The sequence below is a fragment of the Amyelois transitella genome, chromosome 19 (assembly GCF_032362555.1).
Source record: "Amyelois transitella isolate CPQ chromosome 19, ilAmyTran1.1, whole genome shotgun sequence".
NCBI lineage: Eukaryota > Metazoa > Arthropoda > Insecta > Lepidoptera > Pyralidae > Amyelois > Amyelois transitella.
Genome location: NC_083522.1, coordinates 2,719,407 through 2,736,600, shown reverse-complemented (window position 1 = coordinate 2,736,600; position 17,194 = coordinate 2,719,407). Strand labels below are relative to the sequence as shown.

At 36.9% G+C, this 17,194-nt stretch overlaps 1 protein-coding gene across 1 annotated transcript in view; it reads right to left on the bottom strand.

Annotated features, from left to right (window-relative positions):
• Nucleotides 1–17,194, bottom strand: part of LOC106137231 (atrial natriuretic peptide receptor 1) — a 70,216-nt gene that overhangs the window by 47,289 nt on the left and 5,733 nt on the right. Inside the window, exons 3-4 of the mRNA XM_060949733.1 lie at nt 2,572–2,655; nt 2,076–2,238 (exon numbers count right to left, since the gene is read on the bottom strand). Of these exons, the coding sequence (XP_060805716.1) occupies nt 2,076–2,238; nt 2,572–2,655 (247 nt within the window). The remainder of the gene's footprint in view (nt 1–2,075; nt 2,239–2,571; nt 2,656–17,194) is intronic.

Sequence of the window (17,194 nt, the reverse complement as noted above, 5' to 3'; positions counted from 1 at the left end):
ATCTTGGGATCGTCGACAATTTTAACCTCTCCTCTTTGAACCGAGGGTAAAGGTTGGCTGACATTTACCAAGGTAATTTGAAAATTACCTACGGAGATTTTATCTAAGGTTTTTTCCTTCATTGATTTGACCAACAAATTACTTTTTTAATAAACTTAATTCATACACAATAAATCACAAACCACTCTATTTAATTAATGTAGTTTGTCGTTGTAAAATTAGTTTTGCCAACTTATTCCCAAATGTAGAACAATATTTTACATAATCACACATTTGTTAGAGGTCAGGATAATCAAAAGTTCCTAATACATATTTCACGAGAAAGCAGCTATTACTAATTTCAAAACCTATTCATTTAAAATCAACGATATATATAATAGCGGATAGACCTTAATCGTATTGTTCTTAATTTTTTTATTCATATAAATCTTTGTCAACCCTACATAAAATCAACGACAGTGAAACCTCATCCTGTAATTTGTATGTACTGATGGTAATGTATTCCTCTGCCGTTGACTGTACATTAGTTATAGTACCCACCAACAGAAAGAGAGAACAGATCAGACTTGTCCAGTAAGAGCGCGACGTGTGCCCAGTCCAAACACTCGAACACGCTAGCGTACTTGAACAATACTGGCAGTAAGACATACGTTGTGTTAGTACCCACCGACAGTAAGAGGGAACAGGTCAGACTTGTCCAGTAAGAGCGCGACGTGCGCCCAGTCCAAACACTCGAACACGCTGGCGTGCTTGTGCAACACTAGCAGTAAGACGTACGTTAGTGTTGGTACCCACCGACAGTAAGAGGGAACAGGTCAGACTTGTCCAGTAAGAGCGCGACGTGCGCCCAGTCCAAACACTCGAACACGCTGGCGTGCTTGTGCAACACTAGCAGTAAGACGTACGTTAGTGTTGGTACCCACCGACAGTAAGAGAGAACAGGTCAGACTTGTCCAGTAAGAGCGCGACGTGTGCCCAGTCCAAACACTCGAACACGCTAGCGTACTTGAACAATACTGGCAGTAAGACATACGTTAGTGTTAGTACCCACCGACAGTAAGAGAGAACAGATCAGACTTGTCCAGTAAGAGCGCGACGTGTGCCCAGTCCAAACACTCGAACACGCTAGCGTACTTGAACAATACTGGCAGTAAGACATACGTTAGTGTTAGTACCCACCGACAGTAAGAGAGAACAGATCAGACTTGTCCAGTAAGAGCGCGACGTGTGCCCAGCCGAACCGTTCGAACACGTTAGCGTACTTGTACAATACTGGCAATAAGACGTACGTTAGTGTTGGTACCCACCGACAGTAAGAGAGAACAGATCAGACTCGTCCAAAAATAGTACGACGTGCGCCCAGTCCAAACACTCGAACACGCTGGCGTACTTGTGCAACACTGGCAGTAAGACATACGTTAGTTTTAGCACCCACCGACAGTAAGAGAGAACAGATCAGACTCGTCCAAAAATAGAACGACGTGCGCCCAGTCCAAACACTCGAACACGCTAGCGTACTTGTACAATACTGGCAGTAAGACGTACGTTAGTGTTGGTACCCACCGACAGTAAGAGAGAACAGATCAGACTCGTCCAAAAATAGTAAGACGTGCGCCCAGTCCAAACACTCGAACACGCTAGCGTACTTGTACAATACTGGCAGTAAGACGTACGTTAGTGTTGGTACCCACCGACAGTAAGAGAGAACAGATCAGACTCGTCCAAAAATAGTAAGACGTGCGCCCAGTCCAAACACTCGAACACGCTAGCGTTCTTGTACAATACTGGCAGTAAGACGTACGTTAGTGTTGGTACCCACCGACAGTAAGAGAGAACAGATCAGACTTGTCCAGTAAGAGCGCGACGTCCGCCCAGTCCAAACACTCGAACACGCTGGCGTACTTGCACAACACTAGCAGTAAGACGTACGTTAGTTATAGTACCCACCGACAGTAAGAGAGAACAGGTCAGACTTGTCCAGTAAGAGCGCGACGTGTGCCCAGTCCAAACACTCGAACACGTTGGCGTACTTGTGCAACACTAGCAGCAAGACATACGTTAGTGTTAGTACCCACCGACAGTAAGAGAGAACAGGTCAGACTTGTCCAGTAAGAGCGCGACGTGTGCCCAGCCGAACCGTTCGAACACGCTTGTAAAGACGTGTGGAAGTCGGCACTGGCAGTATGACATGCGTGTCAAAGTCGGGTACTTCCCCTTGTCGTTGAATAGCGTTTGAGGCTGCAAAGAAATAAGGTATTGAGTTCCATACACCTATGTAAACATAAATACTATGATATTTTTGGCCTTAGTTCATTTATTACCGTCCTGTCTGGGACCGCTGTGAAAGGGCATTCGACAAAGAATCTCGTGGGGAACAAAAATCTAATTTTACCGAAGAAAGAGCATTGGTCACTAAAAATAAATTTCATTGGTCACTAAAAATTAACCACAACATCTCGAAAAAAGTAAGTACAGTTTTTAAGGGGATCTTTACAGTAGTTTTTTGTAAGGTACTACTCTGCTTTGGCGACACTGGTGGCAATGTAAGCACATTTGATGTAGAACATTTACCTTGATGCCTTTCCGAAGGTTCCTCAGCCTGTGCATGCGGCTGACCACGCTTGCTGGTGCTGCTAGCTCACCTTCTGAAGGAGGCTGCAACAAAATTAAACATGTCAGCAGTTCCCGCATTATAACTTTTAGACTACTGGCATAAACATACCAATTATTTTTTAAAATACAATGCCTAAGATTTATTCTGCGCTAGATACGAATGATTTTCAAGAAGTAACGGTATATGCCATATGATCTAGCAAAATAATCTGGCCCCTCAGGTCGAGTTTTTTGTAGAATAGATAAGTGGTGCCTTGTGGTTTCCGACACATTAGAATAGAACCACTCCAAATCATTCCCATGGATGGCGTTAACGGCGATTAAGGGATAGGCTTATAAATTTGAGATTCCTCTTGTAGGCGATAGGCTAGCAACCTGTCACTATTTTAATCAAATTCCAATATTAAGCCATACCGCTGAACGTGACCTTTCATCTTTCAGTCTTTGCAAGACAGTTGGCTCACTATACCGCGCATGGGCTATAAACGAGATTATATGTATGTATATATGGGTTCTTGCAATTCCAAATGTATGAACTTAAGTCAGTACGATTTAGATTATTACCTACTTATAGATTTTGATAAAACTTCGTAGAAAGAGTTTGGTCAGAAAATACTAATGAAAATAACTTAAGGAACCTGAATTTGTTTTCCCTTTTATTTTAATGGCAAACTCTTTTCTCCGATCATTAATACTTGTCATGAAAGAACGCAATTTTACTAAAAATAGAAATTATTCCGCTTTTGACCTACTTCGTTTTATATTAAAAAAATTATTTTAAGAATTACTATTAATTTTTATAGATAGAAACTAATTCGTTCTCATGTAGTTCATGGGACATAAAAATCCATAAATGTATTAAAATTTGTGCCGTGTGGGTCCCGGCACCAATATAAAATCGAATATGACCATTCCATCTCTCTCCCATGGATGGCGTAAAAGGCGACTAAGGGGTAGGCTTATAAACTTGGAATTCTTTTTTTTAGGCGATGGGCTATTTGCCTGTGACTATTTGAATCTCAATTCTATCTAAAGCCAAATAGCTGAACTTGGCCTATTAGTTTTTACAAGACTGTTGGCTCTGTCTACCCCGCAAGGGATATAGACATGATTATATGTATGTATGTATTAAAATTTTAATATTAACATGCTTTCCTTTATATTCGCTCTTGAAAAAGTTAACATAGACTTAACGTGTTAAACGCAGCCAATAATTACGTAGAACTCGAAGTCAATAGAATAATTTTGATTTTGCAGCTCGCCTTTAGAATTTCTCTTTGATTTTTGTAGAACAACTTCTGATTTTAAGAATAGTCGCCTCTTTTTGATTGTCTTGATTAAACTTGAGATATATTCTCGCTATTTAAAAATTCATCACCGATATTGTTTCTCATATTAAGAAAAAATATTAAGGAATAAAGAATTCATAGTCTTACGCCAGTTGTACTGAAAGTTTTGCTCCAATGAGAGACGGGAATCGGCGAGATTGCTTCTTAATATTGAATGAATCAAATTGCACACGATTGTTACTATTTTTACTTTGCAATATATATTACAACAGAGCGTACACCAGCGTTAATTTATTTATCAATTTATTTACACCAATAATACAACGGTAGTAGTAAACCTTTTAAAGTATTTGGCAAGGAATTGTTATATAACAAAATAAAATCTTCACAGTCTTCGTTTCAAACAAAAAGGACAAATAACAAGTTTAATATAGGTAAGAAAAAAAGAAGTTACTTACAAAAACAAACAAGTTGAAGAACATTCACCTTTCTCACAAAATAACAAAAATTTTTTTATAATCGTATACCATCCACATACGAGTAAATATATGTTTAAAAAAAAAGATTCCGACTAATTGAGAACCTCCACCTTTTTTGAAGTCGGTTAAAAATTATCATTTAGATGACATTGTACCTGGTTTCGTTCTTCAATTTGTTCACAATCCCGAATTGTCACTAAGGTCAGGTTGATATTGTCTCCAGTCTAACCTCCGAAACCTTTGCAGGGCAACCTAACCCATACCTCCCATATATGCAACTCAACGTTAACCATGGTTACTCATTCAGTTACATATATGAATGTGCAGGTTCTGTGCAGGTTCAGGTAATGTGCAGGAAAGTAATGTACAGAATCATTTAAATAAATAAATAAATATATACGAGACAAATAACACTGACTGAGTTAGCCTCGAAGTAAGGTCGAAAATGTTGTTAGTTATGCAATAAGAATGAAGATAAAGTTATTGTAGTTCATACTTGGAATAGTCTTTTTGTATTAAATATGATAAATAAATATATACGGGACTACACAGATTGAGTTAGCCTCGAAGTAAGAGACTCGTGTTACGTGATACTAACTAAACGATACTATATTTTATAATAAATACTTATATAGATAAACATCCAAGACCAAGGCCAATCAGAAAAAGTTCTTTTCTCATCATGCCCTGGCCGGGATTCGAACCCGGGACCTCCGGTGTCACAGACGAGCGTACTACCGCTGCGCCACAGAGGCCGTTTAAATAATATTATAATCACTGAACACGGCCGCGGTAGGATAGACCGGGGCATCAATCTTTTTCTCGGACACCTCATCCGTTCCACAACCGTTGCTCAAATGTTGAGATAAGATGACCACGCTCACATTTTTGTAGAGATTTTTTTATAACATTACTAGAGGCCGCCCGCGACTTCGTCCGCATGGAAACTATCAATCCCGCGGGAACTCTAAGATAAAAAGTATAGTAGCCTATATATTATTTTGGGTCTTCAGCTACCTACATACCTTTCATCGTAATTCAAGTTCAGTAGTTTTTGCGTGAAAGATTAACAACATCCATACTGACATACATACAAACTTTCGCATTTATAATATTAGTAGGACTTAACCATTTTGACACATACACAAAGAATTGGACCCCCGGGCTCTAGCTAGTTGCACAAGACACAATAACACGTTTACTTACGTCGGTATGATAAAGGTTACAGGCAAATTATTTGTTTAACCCATGTTAAAATTAAACGCCAGTAAGTATATATTAAGCTTAACACATTGTAAGTAACCGTCAAAGTAAGTGTTATAATATATGTACATACATGTCGACTATAATCACATTTAAGGCATATATTTTCGGTGGAAAAGCTGAAAAGCAAGATATTTTTAGATCAAAGCTAAATAAATTAGTTTAAGTTTTAAAAGATCACTTACTCTGTCTACTCCATAGGAGTGCACTCCACACACGTGATTATATTAATGTACTTATGTACAGATTAATTAATTCACGCCGTGTGGTTCCCGGCACCAAACCAAAATATAATAAGACCACTACAACCCATAGATGTCGTAAAAGGCGACTAAGGGATAGGCTTACAATCTTGTGATTCTTTTTAGGCGATGAGCTAGCAACATTTCTCTATATCAATCTCAATTCTATCATTAGGTAAGCCAAACAGCTGAATATAGCCTATAAGTCTTTTCAAGACTGGTCTCTGTCTCCCCCCCCCAAGATATAGACATGATTATATGTATGTATGTACAGATTAATTACGTAAATAATAGATGGGCCATCCCCATTCTTTATTGCCCGCTATATTAGCTTCCTAAATGTAGAAATATACCCGCGTGCTCCATCAAGGATGAACAAGCATAATATGTGGGATGTTCCTCGCGTAATGATATTTTGATGTGATATTTTTATCCTTATTTGGAAGGAAAATTGTAGATTGTAACATTAATATGAATTTAATATGTACGTGTAACCAAAACGATAAGTAAATAATAAGGTAGTTGGTATATTTTTTCACAGAAATTTGTATAACAGTTAAGTTCGATCTAATAAAAAACGAATAAAGATTCATTCCAATTTCAGTAAAAGCCTTTGGCTTTTCTCGTCAAAATTCGACAGTTTGTTCACCTCACTGGTTAGCCGTAAAAGGTGACACAGTTACTTCTGCATATATTGCGGTCCATAAAAACTGAACACTAAAATCTATCTATCTATCTATCTATCTAGATAGATTTAGTGAAAGCAATAATAATATGTTCCCCATTAGGCAAAGGTACAGTCATTAACTGAACATGGCCTTTCTGTCTTTTCAAGATTATACGATCTGTTTACCCCGCAATCGATATACCCCGGAAGTCGTGATGATATGTATGAACAGTCAACTGCAAAGAAACGTGACACCATTTTCATACAAACTAAAACCAAAGAAGGTAAGTTTTCTCTGACGTTGACTATATGCCAAAAAATTTACCTCCATAATGGTACATACGACATATTATTTCTTGATGCCTTAACGAAAACAAATTAAATAAAACCTAATGTATTTATAAAGTGTTGACACATTTAACAATGTCAAATTTGTGTCAAAACAATAAGTGAACAAAAAGGTAATACATACCTATGTATATTTTTCACAGAAATTTGTATAGTAGTTAATTAACATAACATTTGTAAAAAGTTCGATCTAATGAAAAACAAATGAAAATTAAAAGTAGAGGGAACATTAAATCGTTTCAAAATTAAGATACAAATTATTGAAAACAATTTAAATAAAAGCCTATTTTCTAGTGTATTTATAAAGTGTTAACACCTATACTAATGACAAATAAGTACCGCATAATCCCGCCTTGTAACAGATCCCTTTAAACACGGGGCATCAGCTCAGTAATCCAGACATAATTCTCTAATCCCACTCAACCGCTGCCATCAAACATGGAATGCGGAGTAAGGCTGCGTCCTTATTGAACAGAAATTGGCGATTTATAAATAATACAGGTATAAAACACGCCCGTAACGTACCATGATCCGTGGTTGCCGAGAGTCGCTCGATCATTGTAACATGATTCGAAAATATATATTATATTCGAAAATGAAATGAATGATAATGGTTCGAAAATGTATAATATAATGCTACGCGACGGCTAAAATCAGGAATTGACTATTAAATCTAGGTTTTTCTTAGTACCACAGAAGTTTTAATAGTACATGAATCCAGACACGTGGGGCATCAATGAAGCACGTATCAAAGGTACTACTCGTTGAAATCTATATCTATTACGTATGCTTCGATTTTGTAAAAATACTTTTGCCAGTACTTCTTTCCATCATCCGATCGTTTATCCTGGCTCCTTTCTGAAAAGAAACCTGGAGGTATACATTTGATTTTATGTGTCATTAAAAATAAAAGAATTAATGTAGATGAAGCGAAAGACGTAAGCAGAGTGTAAAGGTGTAGTTTTCGCCTACCCCTCCAAGAAAGATGTAATTTTATGCATGTAGGTATGTCATAAAGGACCGGCCCTTATCCCACAACAGCATTTCTAAATCAACATTGGCATGCGGTGTATAAAGTACCAGACAGACACAACTCATTACATTCCCTTCCAATACCATTACGGCCCTTCAATGCCAAGTTCGAGCGATCTGTCCGCGCATGCTTTCACACTGATTTGTTTGTACCCTTGACCAGGGTCGCGCATTAAGGGACGACCAGATGAGACATTTAAATAATTACTCTTTAGATCAGGGTCTCTAAAATTGGAATATGCGTTAGAACATTCTTGTTTCGATGGGGCAGACATGTGAAGACAATTACCCGTAACTTAATTTAGTTTAAAATATATATGTAGGCGGCGGATTTTTTGCTTCTTGACACTTTTTCTATTTAATGCAAAACAATGTAACTAAGGGATTTGGAAGTGGTGCCCAAATTTTAACAATAACATTATGCATTGAGAGGCAAGTGGTATGACAAAGTCTTTGCTTACCAAGTATGTATTTATGTATGTATTACTTACTACTCTGCCGGGAGTCACACAGGGGTCTTTCTGTAGCTTCTATATTTTGTTCAAAAGCGTTCTATACGCTCGGGCGGGCAGGTGATGGCAAAGAAGATTGTTTGCGTATTTGATTGAAAGAGCATAATTTAACAGAAATAACACAAGGACAAACACGTTGGGAGGGTAAACACGGTAGACGAATGAATAAATAGATACAAAACACATAGAGGCTCGCCTAAAGATTCATTTAGATTGAACTAGCTTTCCGCCCGCGGCTTCGCCCACGTGTAATTCGGTTATATATAGCGTTTTTTAATGATCTCGACAGGGCTTTTTCTTCCACAGGCTGAAATCTTGTTACAACTGGAATTAAATATAGCCTGTGTTACTCAGGGATGATGTAGCTTTCTAATGGGGAATGTTTGAAATCGATCTGTTTAAGTATTTGCGTCTGATAGTCATCATCCCATGTGAATGAGCTGATGATGGAAGGTACAACTCCTCAACGGTTAGGAGTTGAAAGAAAATTCTTACGAAGTTATACGTACATGTGAGGCTATTAGGTTGACCTGTTAATAAAAAGTACCTAAATCTCATTTACGTTAAGAATTTAGGTGAAAATGGATGCGGACAAATTTCGTCTCTTCACTTGTTTCCTTTTAGCTGTTTGTATGGGTAGTGTTAACACAAAATAGGGATTTAAAGGCGTGATGTTATTAATGTTATGCATGTATGTACATAATTATGTATGTTAAAGAGACGACTGAAAGTTGTCATATAAAGTCTTTTTTTTTTAAGGATGGGAAATCATCAAATGACCTCTCCCGCTCTGGGTGGAACGGAAGGGAGTGTCAGACTTTTACTGACTAAAACCCACCTCGTTCCTTCAGTTGCCCTTTGCGTTCCGGGGCCACGGTATCTCGGTAGAACTTTCCCGCAGCCCCGGCTCAGTTTATCCCGTTTCCCCCCCTTGGGGGTTGACATTTCAAAAATCCCTTCTTAGTGCTCACTTATGTTACTAAAGGAACCTCTGTTCAAAATCTCAGACTCCTATACCGAGCGGTTTCGGCTGTGCGTTAATAAATCAGTCACCCAATCGCACCCCCTAAATCACGATTGGAGGGTAGTTTGAAAAAACTTATAATGTCAAACATATTTACTTGCCTATGTACGTGTTCATGCCAAGTTTCAAGTTTATAAACCCAAGGAATAAGATTTTTCATAGAAACGTTTTTACCCCTTTTCCCCCCCTTGGGGGTTGAATTTCCAAAAATCCTTTCTTAGTGCTCCCCTACATATCCCAAGGAACCTACATTCCAAATTTCAGCTGTCTACGACCAGTAGTTTCGACTGTGCGTTGTCTGTCAGTCAGTCACTCAGTAACGGAAGAGTTTTATATATATAGAAGATAAATAATAAATGTATACGGGATAAATTACACAAATTGAATGAGGATCGAAGTTAGTTCCAAACTTCTGTTATGAGATCTAACTTAACGATACTATATTTTATAACAAATAATTATAAAAAACTTATAAGGAAATGTTCGTTTCTCATTATGCCCATACCGGGATTCGAACCCGGGACCCACTGTGTCACAGACAAGCGCACTACCGGTGCGCCACAAAGGCCGCCGAGATATTAGATAGTAACATATATCTAAAAAAAAGGTTTAATTATTATAAGTTAAGAAAAATTTTACAGCATATTTCGACGATTAAACTGAATAGGTTTCCATTCCACACAAACAAAAAGAAAAAAAGAGGTCGCCCAGGTACTATAATATTAATATATCTGACTGACTGAGATATCAATACACAGACCAAACAAGGCAAGTGGACAAAATTTTTAACAGATCGTACCTATATAAAATCGGGCACGTTCTGAAGTTAATGATGATTAAAAATAATTACCCAACTACCATTCATTAGGTAAACGACATAATTGTACCTGAAGCACATTCAATCAGTTCTAAGTACAAACAACTATTCCTTTGACGACGACGTAATTGTTTTTGCGTGGTTAGTTAGCATCACTTCTTATTACTTTGATTTAAACAGTTAAATGACATAATGAGATCACTTTGCATCACATTTCGTCGGGGATAGTGCAAATCCGCGAATCTACCATAGGTAAAAGGTGCGTATCTGCAATAGATCCAGTTTTACAGGGGAAGGTTAAAACTTAATAACTTTATTAATTCAATTAATTTAAAGCTCATTTTTACACAAAAAGTAATTAGTAATGTGTTCTATCTCTTGCTAGAAAATATATCAATTTAAGTAAATAATTAAGGCCCTACGACAATTACGCGGATTTGCTTTGACCATAAACTTATAACAATGGAACTGATGGGGACAATACGCGGTTTTGATATGAAACAAATATCATTATTTTAACAAAAATACCCCACATTAAGTTCTCTGTAAGACCCAATGGTTGACTGGTAGATAATGCTTCTAGCATTAAGTCCGCCAATTGTGCTATACATTTGTATTTTGTGCAATGAAGTTTAAATAAATAAATAAATAAAAAATATTATTCAATGTAGAAAATAAAACTGTACAAAATTATTGAAAAATCTTTGCCTGTTATAAAAGTTAGATAAAATTAATAAATGTTAGATAAATGTAACATAAATGTCACAAATGTAGGTAATAATTAAAATCAAATTATAAAAATCAACAAAGTAACTAAACAAAAATATATAATTTCTAACAAAAAAAGACTAACCAAATTGTCACTACATAGTATAAAACAATGTCGCTATTTTAGTCTGTTTGTCTGTATGCTTAAATCTTCAAAATTACGCAACGGATTTTGATGCGGTTTTTTGTCACAGGTAGAGTGATTCAAGAGGAAGGTTTTTAAGTATAATAACATTTATAATTTTGCACCCGTGCGAAGCCGGGGTGGGTCGCTAGTTCATTTATAAGGTGTAAACAGTTATAGATTACTATTAATAAATAAGAGGCAGGTTCGAATTGGGTATTTCACTGCAGCATTTTCTTCAACAACGTCAACTTCACAATATCAATTAAACTTAGAATAGAATGTGGACGAGAGAATACAGTGTTCAGATTAATATATTTATATGAGATTTTATTATTATTAAAATATATATATATATTTTATGGATTGCCAATTTTAAAAAGATTTATGTACAGGGTGTACTGAATTTTGATTTAAGTTCAAATCAAACTACAATTCATTACGAGGTTCTTGTACCAAGCTCAAGCCAGATGTTTTTATCATTAAGGTAATCATCAGCCTTCTTACAGAGTACTTTCTTTACATACTCTTTGAATTTTCGGTTGGGCATATCAAGAACAGACTCCGGCATCCTATTATAAAATCGTATACAGTTCCCCATAAATGATTTACCGACTTTGCTAAGCCTATGATACGGCATGACTATGTTTATTACGTAAATTTCTATCAGTTGTGGCACTAACTTTTTGAAAAAAAGAGGTATTTTTCCTAACATCTTCTATATATATAAAACTCTTCCGTTACTGAGTGACTGACTGACAGACAACGCACAGTCGAAACTACTGGTCGTAGACAGCTGAAATTTGGAATGTAGGTTCCTTGGGATATGTAGGGGAGCACTAAGAAAGGATTTTTGGAAATTCAACCCCCAAGGGGGGGAAAAGGGGTAAAAACGTTTCTATGAAAAATCTTATTCCTTGGGTTTATAAACTTGAAACTTGGCATGAACACGTACATAGGCAAGTAAATATGTTTGACATTATAAGTTTTTTCAAACTACCCTCCAATCGTGATTTAGGGGGTGCGATTGGGTGACTGATTTATTAACGCACAGCCGAAACCGCTCGGTATAGGAGTCTGAGATTTTGAACAGAGGTTCCTTTAGTAACATAAGTGAGCACTAAGAAGGGATTTTTGAAATGTCAACCCCCAAGGGGGGGAAACGGGATAAACTGAGCCGGGGCTGCGGGAAAGTTCTACCGAGATACCGTGGCCCCGGAACGCAAAGGGCAACTGAAGGAACGAGGTGGGTTTTAGTCAGTAAAAGTCTGACACTCCCTTCCGTTCCACCCAGAGCGGGAGAGGTCATTTGATGATTTCCCATCCTTAAAAAAAAAGACTTTATATGACAACTTTCAGTCGTCTCTTTAACATACATAATTATGTACATACATGCATAACATTAATAACATCACGCCTTTAAATCCCTATTTTGTGTTAACACTACCCATACAAACAGCTAAAAGGAAACAAGTGAAGAGACGAAATTTGTCCGCATCCATTTTCACCTAAATTCTTAACGTAAATGAGATTTAGGTACTTTTTATTAACAGGTCAACCTAATAGCCTCACATGTACGTATAACTTCGTAAGAATTTTCTTTCAACTCCTAACCGTTGAGGAGTTGTACCTTCCATCATCAGCTCATTCACATGGGATGATGACTATCAGACGCAAATACTTAAACAGATCGATTTCAAACATTCCCCATTAGAAAGCTACATCATCCCTGAGTAACACAGGCTATATTTAATTCCAGTTGTAACAAGATTTCAGCCTGTGGAAGAAAAAGCCCTGTCGAGATCATTAAAAAACGCTATATATAACCGAATTACACGTGGGCGAAGCCGCGGGCGGAAAGCTAGTACATTATAAGATCAAAAATGTACTGAGACGCTACTGTAAGTATGTTTATTTTCTTAAAGAGATGTCTTAACGAGTCTCTTAGTCTTAAAATTTCGCGATATATTAATGCGGTGGGTAAATTGCGCGAACGGCCCTTTTCTGAATTAAAAAAATAGTTTGTATATCAGCCGCGCTACCCCATAAAAGTAAACCATAAGATAACAAGCTATGAAAATAGCTGAAATAAACAAGCCTAGCTGTAGCTACATCTGTCAATCCCTAACAGCAAAAGCTGCAGAGCTAAGTCTATTGGAAAGTTTAGAAATATGAGATTTAAAAGTTTAGAAATTGATAATTTAAAATATACGAAAAAAAACATTACATTTACACTAACCTGATGTTGGCAATGATAATTTTTAAGTAAATACACAGTTTTATTGCAAAACTGTCTACCCCGCAAGGGATATAGACGTGACTATATGTATGTATTAAACAACAAACTCGGTGCCGGTGTCACCAAATCACATACGCGGTGTTGACACTTGCTCGCGAAAGATACGCAGTGTTGTTATTTGGCGATTTCAGGCTTCCGATTGTTCGAAATGAATTCGTTTCAAGTCGGTGGCAGCCTATCAAGATTTTGCGTGAATTGCTCGCGAAAACTTAAAATGGCTACATTTGTCATATACGCGGAATTATCCAATGCTAGATACGCGGATTTGAACTATCCCCGACGATTTGTGATAAGTTAGAATCACTACAACCGTGTGGTTCCCGGCACCAACACAAAAAAATAATAGGACCACTTCATCTCTTTCACATGGATGTCGTAAAAGGCGACTAAGGGATGGCTTACAAACTTGGGATTCTTTTTTAGGCGATGGGCTAGCAACCTGTCACTATTTGAATCTCAATTCTATCATTAAGCCAAATAGCTGGACGTGGCCATTCAGTCTTTTCAAGACTGTTAGCTCTGTGTACCCCGCAAGGGATATAGACGTGACCATATGTATGTACGTATGTAGAATCACTATTTTAACTGAGTAACTTATTGTGCAAAGGTGAAAAAATTACATAAATTTATTTATTTTAATTTTTAGGCTTTTTTATGTGATTCTTTATTGAGGCGATGGGCTAGTAATTAATAGCTAGCTGTCACTACTTTAATCTCAATTCTATCATTAAGCCAAACAGCTAATCGTGGCCTGTCAGTTTTTCAAGGTTGTTGGCACTGTCTACCCCGCAAGGATATTCCTTACATACATACTATGTATGTATTTATTTTATAAACCGTTTCGTCCCTTGCATACGAGTTTGTGTTCTTGCGTGGTTAGTTAGAATTACTTCTTGTTACTCTGATTTAAACAGTCAAATGTGAAAAGTACGAATCAATTTCTTTTCTTCTTCTTCTTCTTCTTCAGCCCATATTCATCCACTGCTGGATGTAGGCCTCTAGTAATGCGCGCCATTCTCCACGGTTTTGTGCTTTTCTCATCCACCTCCTTCCAGCAATCTTGACCAGATAGTTCGTTCATCTGATAGGTGGTTTACTCACATTTCGGCGACCAGTACTTTTTTTATCACGGGGTAACTAAATTTGCAGATCAAAAAAATCAAAAAAAAAATTATTTATTTATAAACGGTTTCGTTCATTGCACCATTTGATATATACAAATTGTATCTTAGATCTACAACAATTGTATTTAATGTATCTCTGCAAAATGTGTTTTCGCATTCCTAAAACTAAATTTTTGTGTCGAAAATCCCTTAATTTTCCAAAACCTCAAACTGGACCGCTTTCATCCGTTAGTCTAAGTAAACATTAAACTCTAATAGTTTTTATTACAAAGTACATAAATCTAAACGTTAATTAGAGCCGAGTCAGTAAAGTTATAATTAAAATATTAATTACGTGATAATGCTAAGATTATTTTTTGGTAGAAACAATTTCTGTTGTTGATAATTTCTATTCGTTTCAATAAATGCTTTGAATAATTTGAGAACAGATGTTTTTGATCAAATCAGACACGATATAAATGGTTAATTAAATTATGAGAGGGTATTTCGTTTGCTCATTTTGGAAACTAATAATAATAGTGGAATAATAGTGGAAGTTAAATCTATTCATTAATTGAATCGCGTTAATAAAGGGATTTTACATTAATACATATAATAACGCAAATGTCCTTACGGGGTGGACACGTTCAGTTATTTGGCTTTAAGATAGAATTGAAATTCAAATAATGACAGATTGCTAGCTCATCGTTTAAAAGAAGAATCCCAAGTTTATAAGCCAACCCCATCCTTTGATTGTCAATTTACTTGTATAGTGTTACTCGTGTCTAGCACAATCTTCGTGATAATAACTTATGTTACAACTTAAGACAAAAGGTCCTTTAAGTAGAGACTAAATAGATTAACCGACTTGGTATTACATGGATCTCACAATTTTTTACGGTAGAAAGACTGAGCTGCGAGACTTGGTTTTTTTACAGGATGTTTTGGTGGCATTTTATTTTTATATTACAATCTACACTGATTGAGTTAGCCTCGAAGTAAGTTCTTTGAGACGTTACGAGATACTAACTCAACAATACTAAATTTTATAATAAATACTTAATATAGATAAACATCCAAGACCCAGGCCAATCGGAAAAAGTTCTTTTCTCATCATGCCCTGGCCGGGATTCGAGCCCGGGACCTCCGATGTCACAGACAAGCGTATTACCGCTGCGCCACAGAAGCCGTCAAATTGTCATTGTCAATTTACTTGTATAGTGTTACTCGTGTCTAGCAAAACCTTTGTGCCGTAGATCGCGCCCTCACGAGACGCTCGTCTGTGGTAAATAACTAATTACATCGCTCGCTATCTGTTACAAGAAACGTGTACGCTATTTCATTTATTATTAATACCAAAACAGACGTATGGAGGTAAGTAGGAATTTATCTATCTTTTATGTTTATGTGTTAATGTATATAAAACTATTTCCGTTACTTAGTGACTTATTGAGAGACAACGCAATGCCAAGACCGCTGAGTCTACATAATCCCTTGCGGGGTAGGCAATGTTAACAGTCTTGAAAGTACCGAAAGGCCACGTTCAGCTGCATGACTTTATGATGGAATAGAGATTTAAAAATTGACAGGCAATCGCCTACAAGAAGTATCTCAAGTTTATTTGTCTATACTTTAGTCACCTATCACGAAATTCATGGGAAAAAGATGTTATGTTCCTTTTCTTCAATGGCGAGAACTTTTGGCATGTAGGTTTAAGTGCACGAAGAGAAGTTTTCCCGAAATACCCGCGGGAATAGGAATACACGGAATGGAAAAATGTTCGCAGATGGTTCTAGTTACACCATATAGTACTCCAGTATTGGTCTAGACTAGCTAAATCCAGGTTAGTCAATCCACGTTCAAGAGATATGGATCGCATTAATGAAGTACAAATTGTATGAGCAAGCAGCGCACGTACATGAGGGGAATAATAAACGAATGAAGGGGCTACGAAATGCTACGAGGCGCTACGAGTTGAAGTACAGGTGCTACGATAATAATGAGCGCGGGCGGAGGGAGCTACGAAATGCAACAGACTGCTACGAGATGCTACGACTTCCAGTACAGGTGCTACGATAATAAGCGCGGGTAGAGGCGTAGCGAAGTAGAGAGAGCTACGAAATGCTACGTGGTGCTACGACTTGTAGTACAGGGGCTACTACAATAAATAAGTCCGCCTATTGTACTTTACAAATTGTAAATGTTACAATAAATCACTACATAGTATAAAACAAAGTCGCCCATTTTGTCTGTAGTCCCTTCGTATGCATAAAACTTTAAAACTACGCAACGGATTTTGATGCGGTTTTCACTAATAGAAAGAGTATTTTCTCCGACAGGTTTTTATATATAATTGAAATACATTGAAACTATATTAGCTGAGTTATAGCGATTTATGTCCAAGAAGTCAGAAAAAAAATCTAATTGAAGATTGCATTTGTGCGTGCGCCGCTTATACCGTTGGATACAAGTAAGAACAATGTATAGCAAAAACATTGGTCTTTATTAGTTCTACAAAAAAGTCCGCGATGACATATATCCAGCTTTTTTATTTAAGTCACAAAAACTACTTTTCTGTATTAAAAAAACATTTAATTCGTTGGGTGATGTTTAA